The following is a 20,929-nucleotide window of genomic DNA, read 5'->3' as shown; positions in this document are numbered from 1 at the left end:
GGGGGCGGGGCGCCTCCCTAGGGGCCAGATTCTTGCAAAGGAGGGGGGGGCAAGTGAGCTTCGGGAAAGCAACCCCACCCGCCCAGTTGACTCGGGGGTTAGTTGAGCGCCCCCCCCCCCCGCACTCATCCACCCAGGCCGGAGATTGGTGGGCTGGGCCGGGCTGGAGGGTCGAAGGGCCCGGAGGCGTCGGGGGTCTTCCCCTGCAGGGTGGGTGGGGGCCTTCACCACGTGGCTTCGCCTCTTTTTTTTTTTTTCTCCCCGCTCCATTTTTTTTTTTTTTTTTTTTTACAAGTCGATTTTATTTAGAGGCGGCGCCAGGGCGGCCGCGGAGAAACGTGACACACCAGCCCGCTCGGAGGGGTTTCGGACAGAAGGGAAGAAGCAGCGTCGCGTCGTCCGCCTCCCAGTGCGCGGCGGGCACTTCTCCCCGGCCTCCTCGAACTCCCCCGCGACCTCTGCGCGTCCTCTGGCCGCCCTCCGCGCCCCGGGCTCCGGACAACTTCAGGGGTGGGGTGCAAAGAAAGTTTGCGGCTGCCGCCGCCGGCCGCCCGCTTGCCCGCCCGCCTCTCGGCCTAGGAGGCTCGCCGCCCGCGCCCGCCTGCTTGCTCGGCCTTGCTAGGGATCGCATCCCGCCCGGAGCCTGCCACCATGAACAAGCTTTACATCGGCAACCTCAACGAAAGCGTGACCCCCGCCGACTTGGAGAAAGTGTTTGCGGAGCACAAGATCTCCTACAGCGGCCAGTTCTTGGTCAAGTCCGGCTATGCCTTCGTGGATTGCCCCGACGAACACTGGGCGATGAAGGCCATCGAAACTTTCTCCGGTAAGAGTGCGCCCATCTCCCCGAGAAACCACGACAAGATCCCCGAACAACGGAGACCTGCGCCTCTTTTTCCTTGCCCGCCAACTCCGCTGTCCCCCCGGCCTGCGCTCTTGGCCTCAGGACCCATACTCCACCCACCTCCTTCGACGCCCTTCCATCTCAACTCCCCTATCCCCATCTCCGCGCGGAAATATTCAGGGTTTCCACCCTCCTTCCAGCCCCTGTAGGCTTTGGTAAGGTGGTCCCCTTGGCCCCCCCGACGGGGCGGGAGTCTCCAGTAGCAGTAGTGGGGGGGCGCCACTGAGGCCACTCTGTCTAGGCGTTATTTCTCCGTGGGCCCCTCCCTATCCGCGCCTGGCGAGCCCCCCCCCCCAGCACCCGGGCTCCCCTTCCTCCGCCCTGGGCCTTTCCTGGCGGGCAAGGGGGCCCCGCTCCGTTTTCGATCTCCAAGGTTTCCTTGGGGACTGGAGCCTTCGGGCAGGACCTGAGAACTGGGATCCTGCCTCCCGATCAGGGCCTGGGGCTTGAGCCATTTTGATTTGAAAGTGGGGCGTGAGCGGTGGCGAGGCAGCGGCGGGTCGCCATGCTGCTTCCCGAGACGTGAGGCTGGGCCGGGAGACGCGCGCCTCGGCCACCAGGGACCCTCCCTGCGGGCCCCGCTCCTCTCCCCTAGGGCCTCTCTTCCCCACCGGCTCGACAGGTGACCGTTCCGGCCCCAGAAGCCCTCCTTCTTGACTCGACCGAAAAATAAAGTTTCGTTCTGCACCCCTCTCCCCAAAACACACTTTGGGAGAAACCGGCGTCCTTTCTCGGCCCCCTTTCCCCACGTCTGGAAGCCGTGTAGGCAGCCCGCCCACACAGACGCCCTCCCAAAACGAGCTCCTGGAGCGCTCCACGACACAACTAGCCTCGATGAGATAACAGAACAAAACAAAAACTAAGAAAGCAATAATGAAATTTACAGACGCCACCATTCTCAGAGCGACCTTTCGCATCCGGCTGCGGAACCCACCGCCTGGATTCCTAGGAAGGTCTCAAATCCAGTAACTCCTGAATTACCCTAATGTCTTCATCTTTTCCCGCCCCCCACCCCTGTCCAAGCTCTCATATATATTATTTTTTTAAATCTTTAGGGAAAGTAGAACTTCAAGGAAAACGCCTAGAGATTGAACACTCGGTCCCCAAAAAACAAAGGTAGGAAAGAGCTTTTCTCTGGGGAGGGGGCAGCCTGGGGGCGCTGAGAGGCTGTGTTCAGGGGTCCATGGTGTCTCCAGTGGAAGAAACCCATTACTGGCCTTACCACCCCCAACCCCGGATGTTGGGGGCAGGGAGGGAAGATTGGCTAAGATCATGTAATGGGTGGTTTACAGCTTGTAAAAAAAAATAAACTGGGTCTAGGGTGGGCTGAAAGATGGTTCTTGGAGAAGTAAAAGGGGGGGGGGAATCAATAAAAGAGAAACCTTGTGGAGTTTGTTCAAGGTATGTGAGGCCATTTTTGTGGGGAAGCTAAAAACCTTGAAGAGTTGACTCATGGACATTTCTCCAGCTTCCTAGCAGGCCTCATTTTCTCTCACCCCTCCCTTCCCTTACCATAATTCTTAGGTGGCTTGTTGGGGGGGTGGTGGTGGGTTCCTCTTCCATTCCCTAGGGGAAGAGGAAGGAGTTCCTGCCCCCAAAATAATTATCTTTAAGCTTGTGCTATATTTATATTTCTGCAACAGGCAAGGGCATGAGATTTTTTTCACAGACCCCCTATCCCTAGTCCCTCACATCACACCCTTCCCCTCCCAAATGGGTTTTGCAAAGAATATGCTTTTGGCTGTACAGTCCTTTCCGAGCCCCCTCCCCACCCCCTTCAGCCCATTGTTACAAGGGGACCATCTGGGGTGAGAGCTTTGTGTTCAGGCTGAGCTGTGGGGCTCTTTGGAGGGTCTAGAACTCCCTGGATCAATGTGTGTGTGTGTGAGTGTGTGTGTGTGTCCATATAATTCTATCCTCACTTCAGCAAAATGGGTTTCTGTGTGTTATCCCCAAATCTAATTCACGGTGAATTTCAAATCTTTCATTGAACTCTGGCTGAGGAGTATAAAGGCAGAGTCTTTCTGAAATCTGACTTTAAACATGTTGACAGTGTACTTTTGTCATGTTGTAGCCCCAGTAAATCTTTGATTCTTTCACTTACCCCTTTCCCCTCATTTCCACTGGAAACTTGCTGCATTTCAGACTAGTCCCTGACTTTTTCTGGATGGAAGACAGAGGTGGGTGGCTGTACTTTTTTGAAGTCCGTTGAGAGGTTCTAGAAAGTTTAACACCAGGAACAATCTGTTCAGTGATTTAGCTTGAGATATTTAAATAACTTGGAACCATTGTATCTATAGAGGATCAATATGGCTTGTAACTATGTTTACAGATTTTACAGTTTGTGATTTAACCTCCAGTACTTGAAATACTGTTATTGGAAAGGCAATTAGAGTTAGGGTAAAGAGGTAATCAAATGGGAAGGAAGAAAAATAAAGTCTTAGATATTATTTTGAAACATTTTTTGGAGATGGGAATAATAGAAAAACCATACACTGACGCCAGTAGATTTATTGAGAAGATTATAGACATTTGAACTGAAAGCTGAATGTTTGAAACACATTGATGAAAAATATCCAGAATAACTGGAATTCCAAAATATGTGGGAATTTTTTTCTTTTGCTCTTCAGCATAGCTCAGATTTTAAAGAGAACAAATTGAAAAACAAGAGAAATAGCAAAATGTGATGAAATGGAACCCAAAACATTTATATTTTAATTTTCATAGTGCTCTGTATTTATGGATCTTTTTTCCTAAGCCATCTGCTTGCTTTCAAGCCATTTTTAGTCTGCTTGTTCCCTCCAAAATGCATTACTAAGGGCTCTTTTGAGTTGGGAAGGGGTGGGGTTTGTGAGAAGAGTGGGTACAAAATCTGCCTTTCCACACCCATATTAAATTTGATCTTTTGTGTGTTCTCCCCTTCCTGAAATAATTTGTGAGCACAAACATTGAGTCAGTTGTGTTTTATTTTTTTGGGTGGTGGGTGAAAAGGCACTTAATTTTTCTAGACTGAATCAAGTTTTAGGATTTAAAAAAGGAAAGTTTGTTTTCATGAAGTCAGTATGCTCTATCATTTTGTGTTTTTGGGGGAAGCATGTTGTGGTACGTGTTTTTACTCTGTCTGAAAAGTATTTTTTCAGTTGGTTTGTTACTGGTTTTTTCAATCTCGTGGATGTATAGAACAGGAACTACTTAATGAACTATGACTAATATTTTAAGCAAAATGAACAACTGCATATATATCTGTGTATATATACTCTAGTGTTTTCACTGTTTAAAATAAAAGAATTTTGATGCACTCAAAAAGAGAATTTTGATGCACTCAGTTCCAAATGAATTACGACTTTAAACATTTCTAAGATACTCATAAAAACCTAACAAGCTAAGTGATCCTGTTTTTTTTTTTAGAGGGAGGGAGTCAAACAAAAGGTGATATTAACAGTAGTTACCTCTGAACAACCCTGATTTTGAAGTATTATATTTTATTCTGTTATCTATTTGATAAATATAATTTGTATCTTTAGAAGAACCCCAGAGGCAACACTATACATTTAAACTGAAAACATCAATTTGAAATTTTTAAATGGGTGATATTAAATTTTCCTGAGATCACCTTCTCAAACTTTGTAGTCAGTGTTGGAATTTTGGTCAATAGTTTCTGCTTTTTTGTGAGAATTTATATATACTCACTCTCAAATATTAGGACAAAGGAGTAAAACAAAAAGTATTTTAAAAATAGCTGTGGGAGAGGGTTTGGATATGTGTTTTATTTTGAGTCATAAGACTAGTTATGATAAAGGGGTATACAAATTTGATGAGTCTTGTTTATTTTGGGAAATGGCTTGCTTTTTAAGGGAATTAAACTTTGTTTCATTTGCCACTGTGTGTGCCTTTTTCTAGAGGAATGTGACCTAAAGATAAGGGTACCTACTGTCAACTGGTGTCATCAAAATTAAAGGTGTTGCTGTTTGAAAAATGAGAGGTGTGCTGCATTTTTCTCAGTGAAATGTATTCACGTTTAAGGACTTGATTTCCTTTAGCAGATTAAAGGTGGTTCTTTAAGTTGTCTTAAAATGAGGTGGGCTAACACTTTCCCTAAATTTCCAAGTATTTAGAAAATAACAGTGATTTATTTGTCTCAGCCTTGTAAGTGTGAGAACTCTCAGAAGAGAAAGTATTTTAACTTATTCTGATTTTACAGTTTAATTTTATCAGGTTAGCAGCTTTAAAAATCTCTGAAGGGATGTTTTATAAATGGCAAAAATATTTTTAGTTTTAAATGATTTATGGAGGCTCTGAAGAAATAATTGGGTCACTAGATGTTTTCAAAACAAAAAATTTTGCTTTCAGAAATTGGTATGCTTTTAGAGAAAATTGTTCTTAGGGGCTGAAAATGAATTATAAAGATAAAGGAGTTTTAAAACAAGGGGGAATGTCTTTTTAAAAAACAACAAAGGGGTAAAGAGGACTAGAGTGAGAGGATTTTTTTGCTTTAGGTTGTAGTTGTCATATGTATCTTTCAACAAGTATGTATTCAACAAGTATGTTGAAAGTAGAAACAGTTTGTGACATTTTCAGTAAAGGTTTTCTTATGAGTATTAGTTTAGTTTTTTAGGGGCTTTAAATAAGTTAAAAAATGGTTGATTCTTAAAATTTTCTGCTTTACTTGGAGGAAAGGTGGAAATAACTCCGTGGAAATAACTCATTTTAATTTCCACCTAGAAAGTCAATTTAAATTCATAAATAAAATTTTCTTCACTGCTAGACAAATCCTTAACTTGTTATTTAGTGCTCAGTATTTCAAGATGACTTTCTTAAGGAGGGTGGTATTTGACTATCCTTTGAAAGAGTTGTACGTTTCCAGAACCCTTTATTTTCTGACTCAAAGGAGAAAGATGAAATTTTACTCCAGTGGTTTCCCAGATGGAGAACTTTTGAGTAAAGAAGGGGGGAGAATTGTAGTTCCCATCACTAATTTATTCAAAGTATAGTTAACTCTTCCAAATGTAAAGTTTTAATGGCACAGCTTTTGGTGGAAAAAGAGCAAAACATTCTCATAATTATGTTTTAGAGATGAAATACATGACATTAGCCATTGGGAGAATTTTCATTCAAAGGTTCTGACCCTCTAATCTTTTAAAATTACCTTAATGTATGTCATTTGAATCTATTTTATGTGTTTGGGTACTTTTAAGGCTTATTTTTGAATTTATTTATTCTAGACTTGAATGTGTAACAACATGCAGTTGACAAAGGTAGGCTAGCGAGTATACAATTTTCAAACGTTAAAAAAAAATTCAGATCTGTTCAGTTGAGTTTAAAGGGGGGCCAGCCAGTGTTACTTGTTGAAGTGTAGGGATCTGTGTTGTAGAGACATATGTATTGGTTATACCTGTTAATTTTTGTGTGGGGGATAGTAGTGGTGGTGATGTTGTCATTAGAATAAATGTATGAACCAAAGGCTTTTGAAAAACAGACATTTTGGCAGCTTTTAGCATTTAAATTCAGTCTTGTTCTCTCCCCATCCTCGTAAAAGATTCTTAAAATGTGGCTAATGTCTTCCAGAAAGTGCAGCTTAGATTTGGGGATGGGAATGTTAGGAGAGAAAAGGGGAGGGGAAAAAAAGGCAGCAGGGGAGACTGGAGAAATCAGACTGGAGTTAGCCCTGGGTTGGAAATTCCAGACAGAGAAGAGAGAGAGAGAGAGAGATGGGGGTTGGGGTGGATTTCCCGCCTCCCTTTTAAAGAGAAGCGGCTGGAGGCGCCCAGCGACCCACGGGAGAGGGGGTCGCAGACACCAGGTTTTGAAGACCTGCAGTAGATTCAGCCTTAGGGCAAGGCTATTTCTGCTTTCGGACTTGCCTGCCTTCCCTTCCCCTTTTCAAAAAGCACAGAAACTCGCGGCGGCTGCGGCGGCTCCTCCTGGAGAGCCCGCGCCCTAACCCTTCGCCCGCCCCAGCCCCAGCGCCAGCCCTGCAATCTCTGCCTGTTCTGGCTGGGACCGCGGCTCTCCTCCTTTGAACAAGCCCCTGCCCAGGGACATCCTGGGGCTCTGAGGAGGGCTTCCTTTCCCAGGGTCGCCGAGACCACCCCCAGCTTGCGGCCTGCCGGCAAGCAGCCTTCGCCTCAGTCCTTGGAGCCCCCACGTCCCCACCTCTCCCAAGTGGAGTGTTCCCTGTCCCTATATGCAGGGCGCAGACCTTTCTAAGTCACAGAAAGTAAGAGGCCCAGTGGGTGAATATGAAATTAAGAGGCAGAGGAGAGAGGAAGAAGAGTAGATTAGGGAAAATTAAGAAGACGAGAGAGGTGGAGAGAAAATGGAGGTACATTGGCCATGGGGCATAGAGCCTTGAAGAGTTAACAGTGTCAAATAATCTGTAATCTTTTAGTAAATGGACTGTCTCCATGTACCAAAGGCTGACTGAAACAATAACAAAGGGAGTAAGAGTAACCTGAGGCTCTATGGGGGATTTTGTTCATGTTGTAAAAGGTGGACAACGGTCTCCGCCAGTGATTGGCTCCACGTTAATATAAAATTTGCACACCATTTCCACCTGTGCTGAGCACATTTCCTCTCCCTGCTCACACCTTTTAAAATGCTTGTCAAAACAAAGAAGGTCTCTCTTCCAAAAGCATAGACTCGAGAAAGAATGCTTATTTGGTTATTGATAAAAACTTGATACGGCTAGAAAAATGATCATGCAGGATAGTGCCAGTGATAACCCACACCATTGCAAGGAAGCGTCACCAGCAGGTTCGGTCCCCAGGATACTCATTCATTCTAGTGGAAGGATGTGGATGATCCCTCAGATTTTGTTCAAAGGAGACTACTTTTTAGTGGATGGAAGGGGGTCATCCTAGTATTGAAAAAGCAAAGCCAGCCAGTTGTTTGTAAGACCTGCTTCTTACCTTTGTAGCACAGTAGGTTTGCAATGAATAGTGAGGACTGAAGGAACAGGCTTAAACAAGCCTCACCCTAAACACAGACTGCTAAAATAAAATGTTTGAGGATTAGGGATAAATCACAGGGAAAAAAGTAGGTCTAGATCTCAACATTTTAATAGAGTTGGAGAAAACCTAATGCAGTCTGCAGAGTCCAGGCTTCCAGGATTTGGTGTTCTGGTTGTGGGACAGACCGTAGAGCATGGGTAACCATCAGTAAATCGCTTTTGAATGAAACAGAGAGCAAACAACTAGATAATGAAAAGAATTTTTGACTGGATTGTCCAGATATTTTCAAGACTCCCCTCAGGACAAGTCTGATTATTAGGCAAGTGGCATTTTGGTGGCTAAAGGCATGTAAGACACCAGCCAGTCAGGATGAGTAGGAATTTTGATCATAGTTTAGGAGAGAGTTGTGGAGAAAATCTGTTTTAGAGAGGAGGCAGGACAAAGTGGAGCATCTCTCTTCATTTTCTGTTTTCTCTGTGTTTGTTTGTTCCAGGGATTCTAGTTAATCCTTTCAACATTTCCTTGGGAAAGAGGGTTAAGGAAAACTTTAGTTTTTATTCATTTTGAGTTAGTTTCAGTTAAAAAAAAAAATTAGTCCTTTATCCATATGTTTCGACCACTTGAAATGGAAAATGTTAAGTCTGAGTGAAATTTGATTGGGTGGTTTAGCTTAGTTGATTTGATATGGATAGAATCTTTAAGAGCAGAAATCAGAGAATTCAGAAATTTAAAAAATTGTTATGTGTAAAGGTTGTGGGGTCTGCTGAGTTCTTTTGCAACAGGAACAAGGAAGACTCATTCAGAATTCTTGAGGGGAATCATTCAGAATTCTTGAGGCTCAAGACGGGAGGAAGCTGTATTAGGTCAGAGTCTCAACTTATTCTAGGTACCTCACTCAGTCCTCTACAGGAGTGTGGAGGAAAGTTCTCCCAGGAGAGTTCAGTGTTTAAAAACAAGAGCTTTGGAGTCAGGCAATGATTGGGAAACTGGAAAGGTTACTTAACCTCCTTTAGCCTCAATTTCTGTACTGTAAACTGGCACTATTATACATTAGCTATAATTATTTGTTTTAGAGATGGACCTCTCTGCTTCCTGTTTCTGGACTATGTGTTGCAGCTTGGGGCAAATATCTAAGGAGTAGGTAGGCTGTTTATACTTATGTGGATTTGGCATGTATTTTGTGTGGAATAGTGATGGATAGGCATAGTGAAGGGGATTTATGTATAGGTTGCTTTGATAACTGTGTGCTATGTCTCTTACCCATTCTCTCAGACAAAAGGCTGGGAGAGATGGGGCAGGCACGGTGGGAATGTTACTGATTGTTCCTTAGGGAAGTGGGCCATGTATTCTATCGATGCCCTGAACCTGGGCCAGACTCCTAGCTGAAATTTTGCATTTTCGGGCTACTGTCAAAGATGCATGTAGGATCGTGACATTGGTGGGAGAACCACCCTAATTCTGCAGATGGAAGTAGGTGTTGTAAGAGTTCAGGATGAAGGGGGTCTGAGGGAATAAGAAAGGAGAGCAGTTTCCCCACTTGGTGGGAGATAGACATGTTTGTCTTAATGTTTTGCTCTTGGTAAGCTAACAAAATAGGCATTCAGGAGTTGGGTGGGCATCCCTGGATGCTCAGGAAGTGACTGCATACATTGTTCCCTATGCCCTGGTGGGGGGCTGGGGGCAAAGCAACAGTGTCCTCACATTCTTCTGGTCTCCTGGACTGGAACCAGTCCCCACAGATGTGCTCAGAATTCACCTTCATGTTCACTTCCTCTCTGCTGAAAGGGTGCACACACACACACACACGCACATACCCACAACCCCTTTCGACATCTCAGTCCAGGGATGGAGGATTGAACCTTCTCTTAGTGGGGTGGGGAGGGGAGGGGAGGGGAAGGGCTCTAATCGGATGTGGTTTTTGGCCATTTAACAGGCTTGTGACTTTAATCAGTTACTATAAAGGGTTTTACAATTAGTTCATGCGGAATGATGCGTGTTTTTCTGGAGTGGCATTTGGGATTGCTTGGGGCTCATCAACTCGGTTAGGTACTCTGAGGAGGAGAAAATGAGGGGAGACAGGAACTAAAGTGGGGGTTGTTTGGTGGAGTAAACTTGTTGAGGATGTCTATTCAGAGTTAGAAATATTTGTTCTACTTCCTCCTCCAGGTCTATAAGTTGCTTGGGTGGAGAAGTCCAACTGTAATAGAGAGCAGTTGCTTTGGCGGGATTTGGAGACAGAACCCTAAATTAGAGGGCAGAGATGATCCTTCACAGACATGGCTCTTGGTAGCTGCAGCTAGTTAGTGTGTTCTTTTTTTTTATCCTCAACCGAGGACACTTTTCCCATTTTTTGCACAGATAGAGTGGGAAGAAGAGAGAGAGAGAGAGAGAAACATCGACGTGAAAGGGACACATCGAGTGGCTGCCACCCGCATGACCAACCAGGGCCAGGGACAAACTGCAACCGAGGTACATGCCCTTAGCGGGAACCAAACCCGGGTCTCTCAGGACCACAGGTCGATGCTCTAACCGCTGAGCCAAACCGGCCAGGGCTAGTTAGTGTGTTCTGAGCAAGTACTAGACATAATAGGATGTTGGCTGTGGAGGCAGCAGGGTTCAGAATATTTTCTTCACTCCTGTTGAAGTGTCCACTCCAGCAACTTTTTTTTTTTTTAATCCTCACCAGAGGACATTTTTTCATTTTTTGTTCAGATAGAGTGGGAGGGAGAGAGAGAGAGAGAGAAACATCGACGTGAAAGGGACACATCGAGTGGCTGCCACCCACACGACCCAACCAGGGCCGGGGACAAACTGCAACCGAGGTACATGCCCTTAGCGGGAACTGAACCCGGGTCTCTCTGGACCGCAGGCTGACGCTCTAACCCTGAGCCAGATAGGCCAGGGCAACTTTTTTTTTCTTTCCTTTTTTTATTTATTTTTTTGTACGTGCCCCTACCGGGAACCAAACCCGGGACTCTCTGGTCTGCAGGCCCGATGCTCCAACCGCTGAGCTAAACTGGCCAGCGCTCCAGCAACTTCTTATTTCATGTAAAGGAAGGGAAAATCTAGCTGGCTGAAGTTATTTTATCTAGAGGGTTTCCCTCCCCATGTTCATTACCATTTGGTTCAAAGTTGCAGCTGCTGCTGGCTTTTCATAGAATAGAACAGTAGAGTGATACCTGTGCAGGAGAAACTGGGGTGGCAGGAAGTGGAATGAAATGATCTTAACAAACCTCATGTATCTCTGTGAGATAATCTCATTCACTTCCCTACCCTTGCTCCTCACTGGCCATCTCGAAAGAGTAGTTTCCTTTCAGCTTCTAACTGGAAGAGGAATGATGCCTGTCTAGGCCTCTTTACCCTCTTCAGAACATCCCATGGTCAGCAACTTTAGCCTGGGTGTGTGTCGGGGAGGGTCTTTGCTAGTCAGTCATTAGCCATTTTGGGGGTTGAGGAGAGGTGTGCATTTTTTTAAATAATATATTTACAACTAAATTCCATGTTAGAAAATATTTGGCAAGATGGTATGGACTTCTATAATAGCTTGCATATTGCTGCAAAGATTGGTACCTTTAATGTATTCTTTCATGCATGCATGCATGCATTTATCCACTTATTTTTATTTAAAAAAAATATTTTTTTTCTTTATTGATTTGAGAGAGAGGAAGGGAGAGAGACAGAAACATCATTGAGAGAGAACATTGATTGGCTGCCTTCTGCATGCCCCCCACTGGGGATTGGGCTCACAACCTGGGCATATGCTGTGACCGTGAATCAAACCAGTGACCTCTTGGTGCATGGGTCAACACTCAACCAGTGAGCCACACCAGTGGCTCATCCACTTATTTTTTATATTCAGTCTACTATTGCCTGACATGCCCTCTGCTAGGTTCTAGAAATACGAGGAACAAGTAAGGGAAAGATCTTGGTTTTAGGGTAGAGATAAAAGAAAATATAATCTATCAAATAGTTTTTCTCCAGGGCTTTTAAATTTTTTATGTTATCCTTGACACTTAAAAAACAACTTTTAGCCCGACCAGTGTGGCTCAGTGGTTGCCCATTGACCCATGCACCAAGAGGTTGCCGGTTCGATTCCCAGCCAGAACAAATGCCCAGGTTGTGAGCCAAACCCCCAGTGGGGGGGGGGGGGCATGCAGGAGGTGGCCAATCAATGTTCTCTCTCATTGTTGTTTCTATCTCTCCTTCTCCCTTCCTCTCTATCTAAAATCAATAAAAAGAAAATAAATAAATAAATGAAAAACAACTTTTAATGTGGTTATATATATATACACACACACATACATATATATTTTTTACTGTTGTAATCATTTTAAGTGTACAGTTGAACCATCACCTCCATTCATCTCCAGAACTCTTCATCTTGCAAGACTGCAACTCTGTACCCATTAAACAATAACCTCTTCCTCGGTCCCTCCCTCAGCCACATATAAACCATTGCCAGTTTTCCAACACAGTCATCACCTCTTCATTCTATATACAGTAAAATGGGAGGGAGTCTGCCTAATCCCTCTCCTGTATTAAATGTTAATTACTTTCTGAGTTTTCATTTAGCATTATTGGGTCTTTTACAGGGTGGGGAAGGGAGATTCAGGTTGAGAGAGGGAACTGCACAAAAGCGGGGACAGATAAAATCCCTATCCTCCAGCATTTTCACTTTAGATCCAGGAAAAGCTGTGGGACAGCGGAGGCCAAGAGACTGTAGTAAAATGAGAGAGGCACACAACCTCAGGAACTAAAACAGAGGAGGGAGGCTTTGAGCTAAGCTGTGTTTTGGAGGCTAGGCAGAAAAAAATAGACGTTTGGATTAAGGAGAACATTGTGAACTGACAGGGAGGTATTTGTGGGAAGACATTCATCCAGAAAGAGAGGGCTGGCATGCCAGTGGGGAGAGGTGCTCAGGTAAGTAGAGCAGATGTTTCTGTTTATTTCCCTTATTGAGCATCTTCTGTGCTCCTGAGCACTGTGCCAGGTGATATGGGGTAAAAGATGAGTTTCTTCTACAAGTATAGGGAGCATTCATTGAGTGTCTACTCAGAGCTAGTCACTTTAGGTCAGTGAATCCTTATAAGGTATTATCTTCATTCTGTAGAAGGAGAAACTAACTGAAGCTCTAGGTGGTTAAAGTAACTTAGCCAACCAAAGGTGATATCTTGAATAAATAGAAGGGCTAGGATTTAAACCCAGACCTTTCTGCTTCCAAGCCTGAGGCCTCTCTCTTACAAGGTGGGAACAGCTCTAATATTGAGAAATTTGAGTCTCATTTTGAGCTTTTTTCGTGGAGAGAGCATAAGGTTAGCAAATAAAAACACACCCAACATTAGTTTTTCCATGCTCTGAATCTTCTTACTCCCCAGGTGTTTCATACCTGCTTTGCATTGTATTTTCCTCCTACTGTTGGGCTTTTCAGGCAATCTTGAGTGATTAAAGAAAACTATCTAATTCTTCCTTTGTCTGGGTAGCTAAGATGGGCAGTGGAAATCTTTTGCTTTTGGAAGAAAAGAACCCATGGAGAACTTGAGTGGAGTTAGAAATTCAGGTATCGTTCTTAGCCCTTCCTCTCCCCAGATGTGCAAATTGTAGGATCTGGGGTCAGTATCTTTTCCTGGGTTTCCTTTCCTCGCCTCAATTCTCCAGAAACCCCATAAAATAAGCTGGCTAAGTTTTTGAGTTGTATGAGCCTCCATCCTTTGGCATTTCTGTTAGGCACCAGGGCTGGAACCCTTGGCTAATTATCCCCCCCCCCCTTTGTTTGGGTTCAACCCTGGGGAAAATGGGAGGTTGAGGGGGAAGGGCAGGGACTGAGATGTTTCCCCTCCCATCCCCCTCCTCCTAACAGGAAAGGGACAAAGAGTTGACCTTTGTTACATTCCTACAGAATCATAATTCATACATGTTTTTATTTGTTTATTTTAATAGTTCATACATGTTTTTGAGGAACAAGAACCCTTTTTTCTTTACCTTTTTTCTTGACAAGCAGGAGCAGGCTTCATGGTGTAGTGACACTTGCTGGCTAGTGTCACCTTGGGCTAGTCACTTAACCCCTCTGAGCCTATTATTTTAACTGCAGAATGGAAATAAAAATATTCTCAATTTTTTTGGTTGTTTAGAGCAGCAATTTTCAACCTCCTTTTATCTCATGAAACTAATTACTAAAATTCTGTGGCACACCAAAAAATATAGTTTTTACCCATCTGACAAAAAAAAAAGGTATAATTTTGATTCGTACGCACAGATAGTTTTTGTTTGTTGGCTGTTGTCATTTTTTAATTTGACAATCTAAGGGAAGAGAGGTCAGTGCCCCTGACTAAATAGTCAGGTATTGCATGTTTTTAAATTTCTTAGGGCAAACTGGTGTGCTAAGGCACATTGCTTGAAAATAACTGGTTTAGAGGCTAGTATCCACCTCTTGTTCTAGATAGATTCATAGGAAAGTGTGGTGTAAAGAAGTGCATTGTAAACTCGAAAGTACTTTGTAGATGTTAGTTATTAATAAGATTATCACTAATTGACGACACCCCAAAAGGGCGGACAAAGAAAATGACTCTCTCGGTGGAGGTGACTTTGCTGTAGAGGTTCCCAGAACTCTCTGGGAGGGGAGGGAGGGTCTTCTCTCTCCAGGCCCGGATGGCCGCCGGGTTCCTTGCCCCCACCCCAGCCCGGCCCACCCCACCCCACTCCCAGGCCAGGCCTATGTTCTGTCTTCTCAGTGGGAGGCCTCGGGGCCCGTCCTGCCTCCTCCCGCAGCCCAGCCGAGGTCTCTAAGGAATGCCGCCTCCCGGGCCATTTTCTCCCCTCCAAGCTCCCGCGGCCCCACTTCCAGCCCCCTACCCCCAGCCGGTTCCCACTTAAATGCTTGCAGGCCTGTTTGCAGCGGGAAGCCCCCTCCCCCACAGGACCACCTCAGTCACAGCCCTGACCACGGGGAGGTCGGGTCTGGATTTACTAAAGGACCCCGGAGGGGGAGCCTGCCCCTTGCTGGCTGCCTGGCTCGCTGTTGGGGTCGGGTTTCGGCTGGTGGCTCTGGAGAGAGAGACAAAGGGCAAAGTCCCGGTCCCCACCCCCACCCGGCAGCCCCCGGCGCGTGTCCCCTCCCCCTCCCTGTGAGGGTAGCCGAGGGCCCCCTGGGCCGGCGCCTCAGAGAGTCGGGGTGCCGAGGGATTCTGGTGGCAGAACCTCTGGACTGGCCTGGTGGGGCCCCGCAGCACCGAGGGTTCGGGGCCCCTCTGGCCCCCTCCCCAGCTCCTCGGCCTGGGCCCACCCGGCGCCCGCTCTCCTGGTAGGTGAGGGCGGGGGAGGGGCGCCCACGTGGGCGCAGGCCGCGACGCCAGCGCCGCTCAGCTGCTCGGCCGTCTCAATCGCCCGTTCATGAGGGCTCCCCTCCTCCCAGCTGCCGCCCTCCCCCGCCCCAGCTGCTGCCGCCCTTCCCAGGCACCTCGCTTCTCCTCAGTTGCCCTGCCTGCTCCCCTTTCCACACCGGAGCTCTGCTCCTCGCTTTGGGTCCCTTCCCCGTCCCCGTCCCTGGCCAAGGAGGGCGGAGAAGCCCCTTGGAGGGCGCCGTCGGTGTCGGTGGTGCCGGACAGGACCCAGAGAGAAGGCCCGGAGGGCATCATGCTTCTGCCCCAGCCAGGGGTGCCGTCGCTGTCGGGCCGAGCCGTCCCGGGCCGAGCTGTTCCGACGACGAGACGAGCCGCCGCACGGGGACAAACAGCGGCTTCCTGGCGTTTCTGCCCACCAGCGGGTCTTTGGCAGCTGCAGTGGGGATGAGGAATCTCTCCAGGCTGTTAACCTCGGCTGGAGGGACAGGACCAGAGCTCCTTTCCACTAATAGGAAGTCACTGTTTTTATCTTATTTATTTACTGATTTTCGTTCATCCTCACCCTAGGATTCCCTTTCCATTGATTTCCGCCCCCACTGCAGTTGGATTGGGGGGGGGGGCATTGATGTGAGACACACACACAACCCAGGCACATGCCCTTGACCGGGAGTCAAACCCATGACCCTTCGTCCTCAGGTGGACACTCTAACCACGGAGCCACACCGGCCAGGGCTAGTATTTGTATACTGGGATACAGTCTCATCCTTTCCAGGGAACGTAAGATTACAAGAATGACCAAATCCCAGTCTTTTTCTCAGTGCAGAACTGAGTTGCAGAAGACTGATTTCTTTTGAGACTGGTCTAGCCTCCTTGCTTCTGAGAGCCTCACCTCAACATCCTTGTCTTGAGCTGGACTCCCCAAGCTTGCCCTTCCATCCTAGGAGACGCTGGACCTTTCTGTTTTCCAGGGGTGCCCCATGCTGCTGTCCACTGACGGCTCTCCATCCTTAGCCGGGTCTCTGGGCCTCAGGGTGCCAGACTTGGTTCTTGCACTTTCTGGAGAGAGGCTGACATCTCCACAAAGCAGGGGTGAGAGCTAAACCCACCGTCCTGTGAGGCTGGGGCGGGAAATGGTCTTTCTAGCCTTCCTTTCACCTTTTCCCCTGTCAGAGCCTATCTCCCCGCCCCGGTGATCCCAGAAACACTGCACTGCCAGCTGAGAAGGAGGGTGAGCAGAGGCAACTGCTGGCAATCCAAGGGTTAATCCCTTCCCCACACCATCGCTGGTTTCAAGCAGGAAGGCAGCACTGCTCACATTGGTCACCTCTTTTCCATTTGTCCCTACTTGTTAGGTGAATTCTGATGTTTCTTCTCCACACCCTCCTCCTCCCCACATTCTCTTCCCTCCCACTTTCCACTGTCCAGCTCCCACTCAGGTGAAAGAGAACAGTAGACGGAGAGAGAACAGTGAAGGGAGGGGGTGACATTTGGCCCAGGCAGACTTGGAATTTGTCTGGAAAGAGCTCCACTGACTCAGAGCTTCTGTTTTGGCTTCCTCTGGCACTGCCCAGATGGGCAAGAAAAAAAATGTGGGTTCTCTTGTCAAACGATGTGTTTCCAAGATGAGAGAATTGAGCAAAGTATTCCTTGAGGTTTGCTTGCTCTCTAACTCCAGTGTTCACCTTCTCACTCTGTGCCACACCGTGGCTTTTTTGCCTGTCCCAAACCTAGATGAAATTTTGCAAGATCGAATTTTACCCTTTTACCCTGCTAACAAATCTGACACTCACCCAGCCGTATTATAGTGTAGTTAGATCTTGTGCAAGTTAAATCCTGTGCCCAAATTAGAGCCGCATGCAGTACAAGCCAGTTGGCACGCACTTAGCCATACAGAATATGGGCATTTTTCCTGCTGCTGACATCGGGGCTGTGCAGACTCTGCTGTGTTAACACTTCTTGTCAGAGAAAAGCAGCGAGGTTTGGTGAGACAATCATAAACCACTAGTCTGGGAGGAGAGCTGAGTTCTAGTCCTTCCCTAAAGTTGCCAAGTCTCTTGCCTTTTCTTTCTTCCCTTTTTTTAAATTTTTTTAAAAAAAGTTTTTTTATTGATTTTTTTTTTTTTAAGAGAGAGGAAGGGAGAGGGAGAAAGAGAGCGGAAGAGAAACATCAAAGTGAGAGAGAAACATTGATGGGCTGCCTTCTGCATACCCTTTACTGGGGATTGAGCCCACAGCCTGGGCATGTGCCCTGACAGAATCAGACCTGTGACCTTTTGGTGCATGGGATGATACTCAGCCAACTGAGCCACATCGACATCTCTTCTCTTTTCTTGAGCCTGAGATTCTCCATCTGTAAAATGAGAGTGACTATTTAGGACCCTCTCAGGCTTGGGGCTTACAGCTCTCCTGCCTCATTGTGTAAATCTGATTTCCTTCAACTGGAACCTAGTGCAGGGTGTGTTGTGTGTGTACTTGTTCATGTAGAAGCCCAGTGATATCTCCCCTTTCTTGACTCTAGGTAGACCAGGAACATATTAAATATGGTACAAGATACCCTAGTCAGATAGCTCATTTGGCTAGAGTATCATCCTGATAAGCCAAGGTTTTGGGTTTTATCCCCATTTAGGTCACATAAAGAATCAATCAATGAGTGCATAAATAAGTGGAACAACAAGTCAGTATCTCTCCCCTCTTTCTTCCTCCCCCTCTTCCTCCCTTTCTCTCTCTCTCTGTTAAATAAGAAAGAAAGAAAGGAAGGAAGAAAGAAAGGAAGGAAGGAGGGTACAAGAGCCTTCCAAATGGGAAGAAATAAGGTTCAGAGCAGTCTGCTGTGGACTTGCTTTTCCTTCTTGCTGGTCCCCATATTAGTGCAGGAGTTGGCACACACGTGGGACAGTGCGTATATGCCACATACTTTTCAAAGAACACATTTACGGGACCACAGGTACATTCTAGTACTATCCCTGCCTTCAAGTCCCCTCCTACACTCTGGCATTCTCTTTGGTGGTGGCATCTGCTCTGCCTGGATTTGCAACTTCCAAAGGTAAGTGTTTTTCTTTCTAGCCCCTACCTTGCTCATCAACCCACCCCGTGACCCACCTGCCTGCCTGTCAGCCCGCCTGCCTCACTGCCTGCCTGCCCGTCTGGCTGCCCTGCTTCTGGATCAGCCTGGCACGGAGCCCTGGGCATCAGGCCAGCTCCTCCTCCCCTCTCCAGCCCCGCCTCCTTTCTCAGCTATTGCCATGCCTGGAGCGTGCCAGGTCCGCCCCCTTCAGAAGCTTTCCTGGACAACTATTTTTTTTCTCCACCTCGTCACACTGGAGGGAGAAGGAGGCAGGATGGAGAGGAAGGACTAGGTCATTGGTGATCTTACTGAAAGGGCAGAGGTTAGTACCTTAGGGATATCTTCTATGTGTGACTTTCAGCTAGGAAGGGAGCCAACTTTGGGACGGTGCTTCTCCTCCTGTGTCAGCTGCATGGGACTCTCCTGTTGAGGAGTCAGTGAGATCACCCACTTCTGAAGGGATCCAATGGACAGCCCATCTCCATGCCTCAGTTAACTTTGTTTGTTCCCTTCTCCCATCCCAAACCAAAGTGGGGTCCCCTGCTGGACTGCAAACTCCATGAGAGCAGGAGGCACACCCGTCTTTGTCACTCTAGGCTCTGCACTGTAGTGCAGCGCCCAGTACCGTCCAAGAGAAATGCAGTGGGGGCCACGTGTAAGTGTAAATTTTCTAATAGCCACATTAAAAAAGAAAAAACGGCCCTGGCTTATTTGACTTAGTGGTTAGAGCATCAGCCTGCAGACCAGAGTCCCGGGTTCAGTTCCTGCTAAGGGCAAGTACCTTGGTTGCAGTTTGTCCCCGGCCCCAGTGGGGTTGAGTGGGTGGCAACCACTCGATGTATCTCTCTCACATCTATGTTTCTCTCTCTTCCTTCGCCCCTCTCTTTCTTCCTTCCTCCCTCTCTCTCTTCCTCTCTCCTTCCTGCTCTATCTGAAGATAAATGCAAAAATGTCCTTGGGTGAGGATTAAAAAAAAACCCAAAAAACAAAAATGGGAAATTAAAAGATTAATTCAGAGATTAATTTAAAATTTAAGTCAAGATTTGTTCAGCATGGAATCAATGTAAGCAATGAGAGATATTTTACTTTTTTGGGGGGGATATCAAATTACTTTATTTGAAGGAATGGTACAAATGAAAAGATGTAAGTGGATGATTTGGTACAAGTTATAGAAAAGGAAAAGGTAACTCCAACATGCACGTACTGCTTTGGTGACCAGGGAAGTCACCCCCGTGGCTATGGGAAGCCAGCCTAAGGCTTAGCTCTTGTCGTCTCCCAGGGTGTGCTTGTCAAAGAGATACTCTGCCAGGCCAGTTTCAGGGGCCCCCAGTCTGCGCAAGTTGGTTACGTGGTCACCCAGTTCTTTGATGGATTTCACCTGCTCATTCAGGTAGTGAGTTTCAAGGAAGTCACACAAGTGAGGGTCATTTTTGCCAGTGGCCAGTTTGTTCAAATCCAGTAGTGACTGATTCACTCTTTTTTCCAAGTGTAATGCACACTTCATCGCATTCAGCCCATTCTCCCAGTCGTCATGGTCTGCTTTCTTGATATCCTGGAGGAAGATTCAGCCACCTCATTGGTTCTGCAGCTTCATCAGTTTCTCAGCATGTTCCCTCTCTTCATGAGATTGGTGAAGAAAATATTTGGCAAAGTTCTTCAAAGCCACATCATCATGGTCAAAGTAGTAAGTCATGGACAGGTAGATGTAGGAAGCATAGAGCTCCAGGTTGATCTGGCGGTGGATGGCGGCCTCTGAGTCCTGGTGGTAGTTCTGGCGCACCTGCAGGGTGGACGCGGTGGACGTCATGGTGGACCGCTAAGGAGAGGCGGCTGTGCAGTGCTGGAGCAGGAGCCTTGGGATGTCCGAGGCACTGTGAGGAGGTGGCTGAAGGCCGGATCAGGTGGCTGGGGGGGATGGGTTGACCGCCGGGTTCCGTCCAAGCAATGTTGAAACAGGAAATCATGACGTCTCTTCTCGAAGACTGTCGAGAGATATTTTACTTTTGAGGGGGCAGTAAGTGTTAGGAATTCTGGTGTGCATGTGTTTTGTTTAAATAATGTTTTTTTGTTTTTTTTTAAAGGGAGAGAGAGAGACAGAAACATCGATGAGAGCAAAACATTGATAAGCTGCCTCCTGCATGCCCCCACTGGGGATTGAGCCAGCAACCTGGGCATGTGCCCTGATGGTGAATGGAATCAGGACCTCTCAGTCCCTGGGACTAGCTAGACTCAATCCACTGAGCCACACTGGCAAGGCCAGTGTGTATTTTTACACCGAAAGCCCATCTCAAGTCATATAAGTTTTCAATGGAAACATTTGATCTGCATTTAGATTTCATAAACTTTAAAGATGAAAAGGCTAAATTATATCAACAGTTAAAATTAAAATCTAGTTCCTCAGTTGCAGTAGCCACATTTCAAGTGCTCAGTAGCCACATTTGACTAGTGGTGACTGTAAGTGTGGACAGCACAGACCCCGGGCATAGTAGGTGCCAAGAAAATCTGTAGAATGAATGACTCCAGCAACTGGACTCCAGAAACCTTGAGAAAAGTCATGGTATGGAGCTTTTAGACCAAACATTAGAGTGAAATGAACATGGTATGTTTCTGCAGGTTTCAAACCTCTCAGTTGCTAGCTTATTTCCAGTATCCAAGCAATCACCCCCAACCCCAT

General features: G+C 46.6%; 1 protein-coding gene and 1 pseudogene across 4 annotated transcripts in view; one reads left to right on the top strand and one right to left on the bottom strand.

Moving 5' to 3' along the window:
* The first annotated feature begins 332 nt into the window (after positions 1-332).
* The window catches only part of IGF2BP1 (insulin like growth factor 2 mRNA binding protein 1), a 40,379-nt gene continuing 19,782 nt past the window's right edge, over positions 333-20,929 (top strand). For 2 of the 4 annotated variants that reach the window (XM_036268535.1, XM_036268533.1), the window contains exons 1-2: positions 652-826; positions 1,960-2,020. In XM_036268535.1, the coding sequence (XP_036124428.1) occupies positions 652-826; positions 1,960-2,020 (236 nt within the window). Of the gene's footprint in view, positions 833-1,959; positions 2,021-20,929 lie in introns of all 4 variants that reach the window. The other 2 variants (XM_036268532.1, XM_036268534.1) reach the window with 2 other exon arrangements.
* Positions 19,405-20,811, bottom strand: LOC118633981 (annotated as a pseudogene).

This window comes from Molossus molossus, unplaced genomic scaffold (assembly GCF_014108415.1).
Source record: "Molossus molossus isolate mMolMol1 unplaced genomic scaffold, mMolMol1.p scaffold_m16_p_19, whole genome shotgun sequence".
In the NCBI taxonomy this organism is placed as follows: Eukaryota; Metazoa; Chordata; class Mammalia; order Chiroptera; family Molossidae; genus Molossus; species Molossus molossus.
This window is presented reverse-complemented; position numbering and strand designations above follow the sequence as displayed.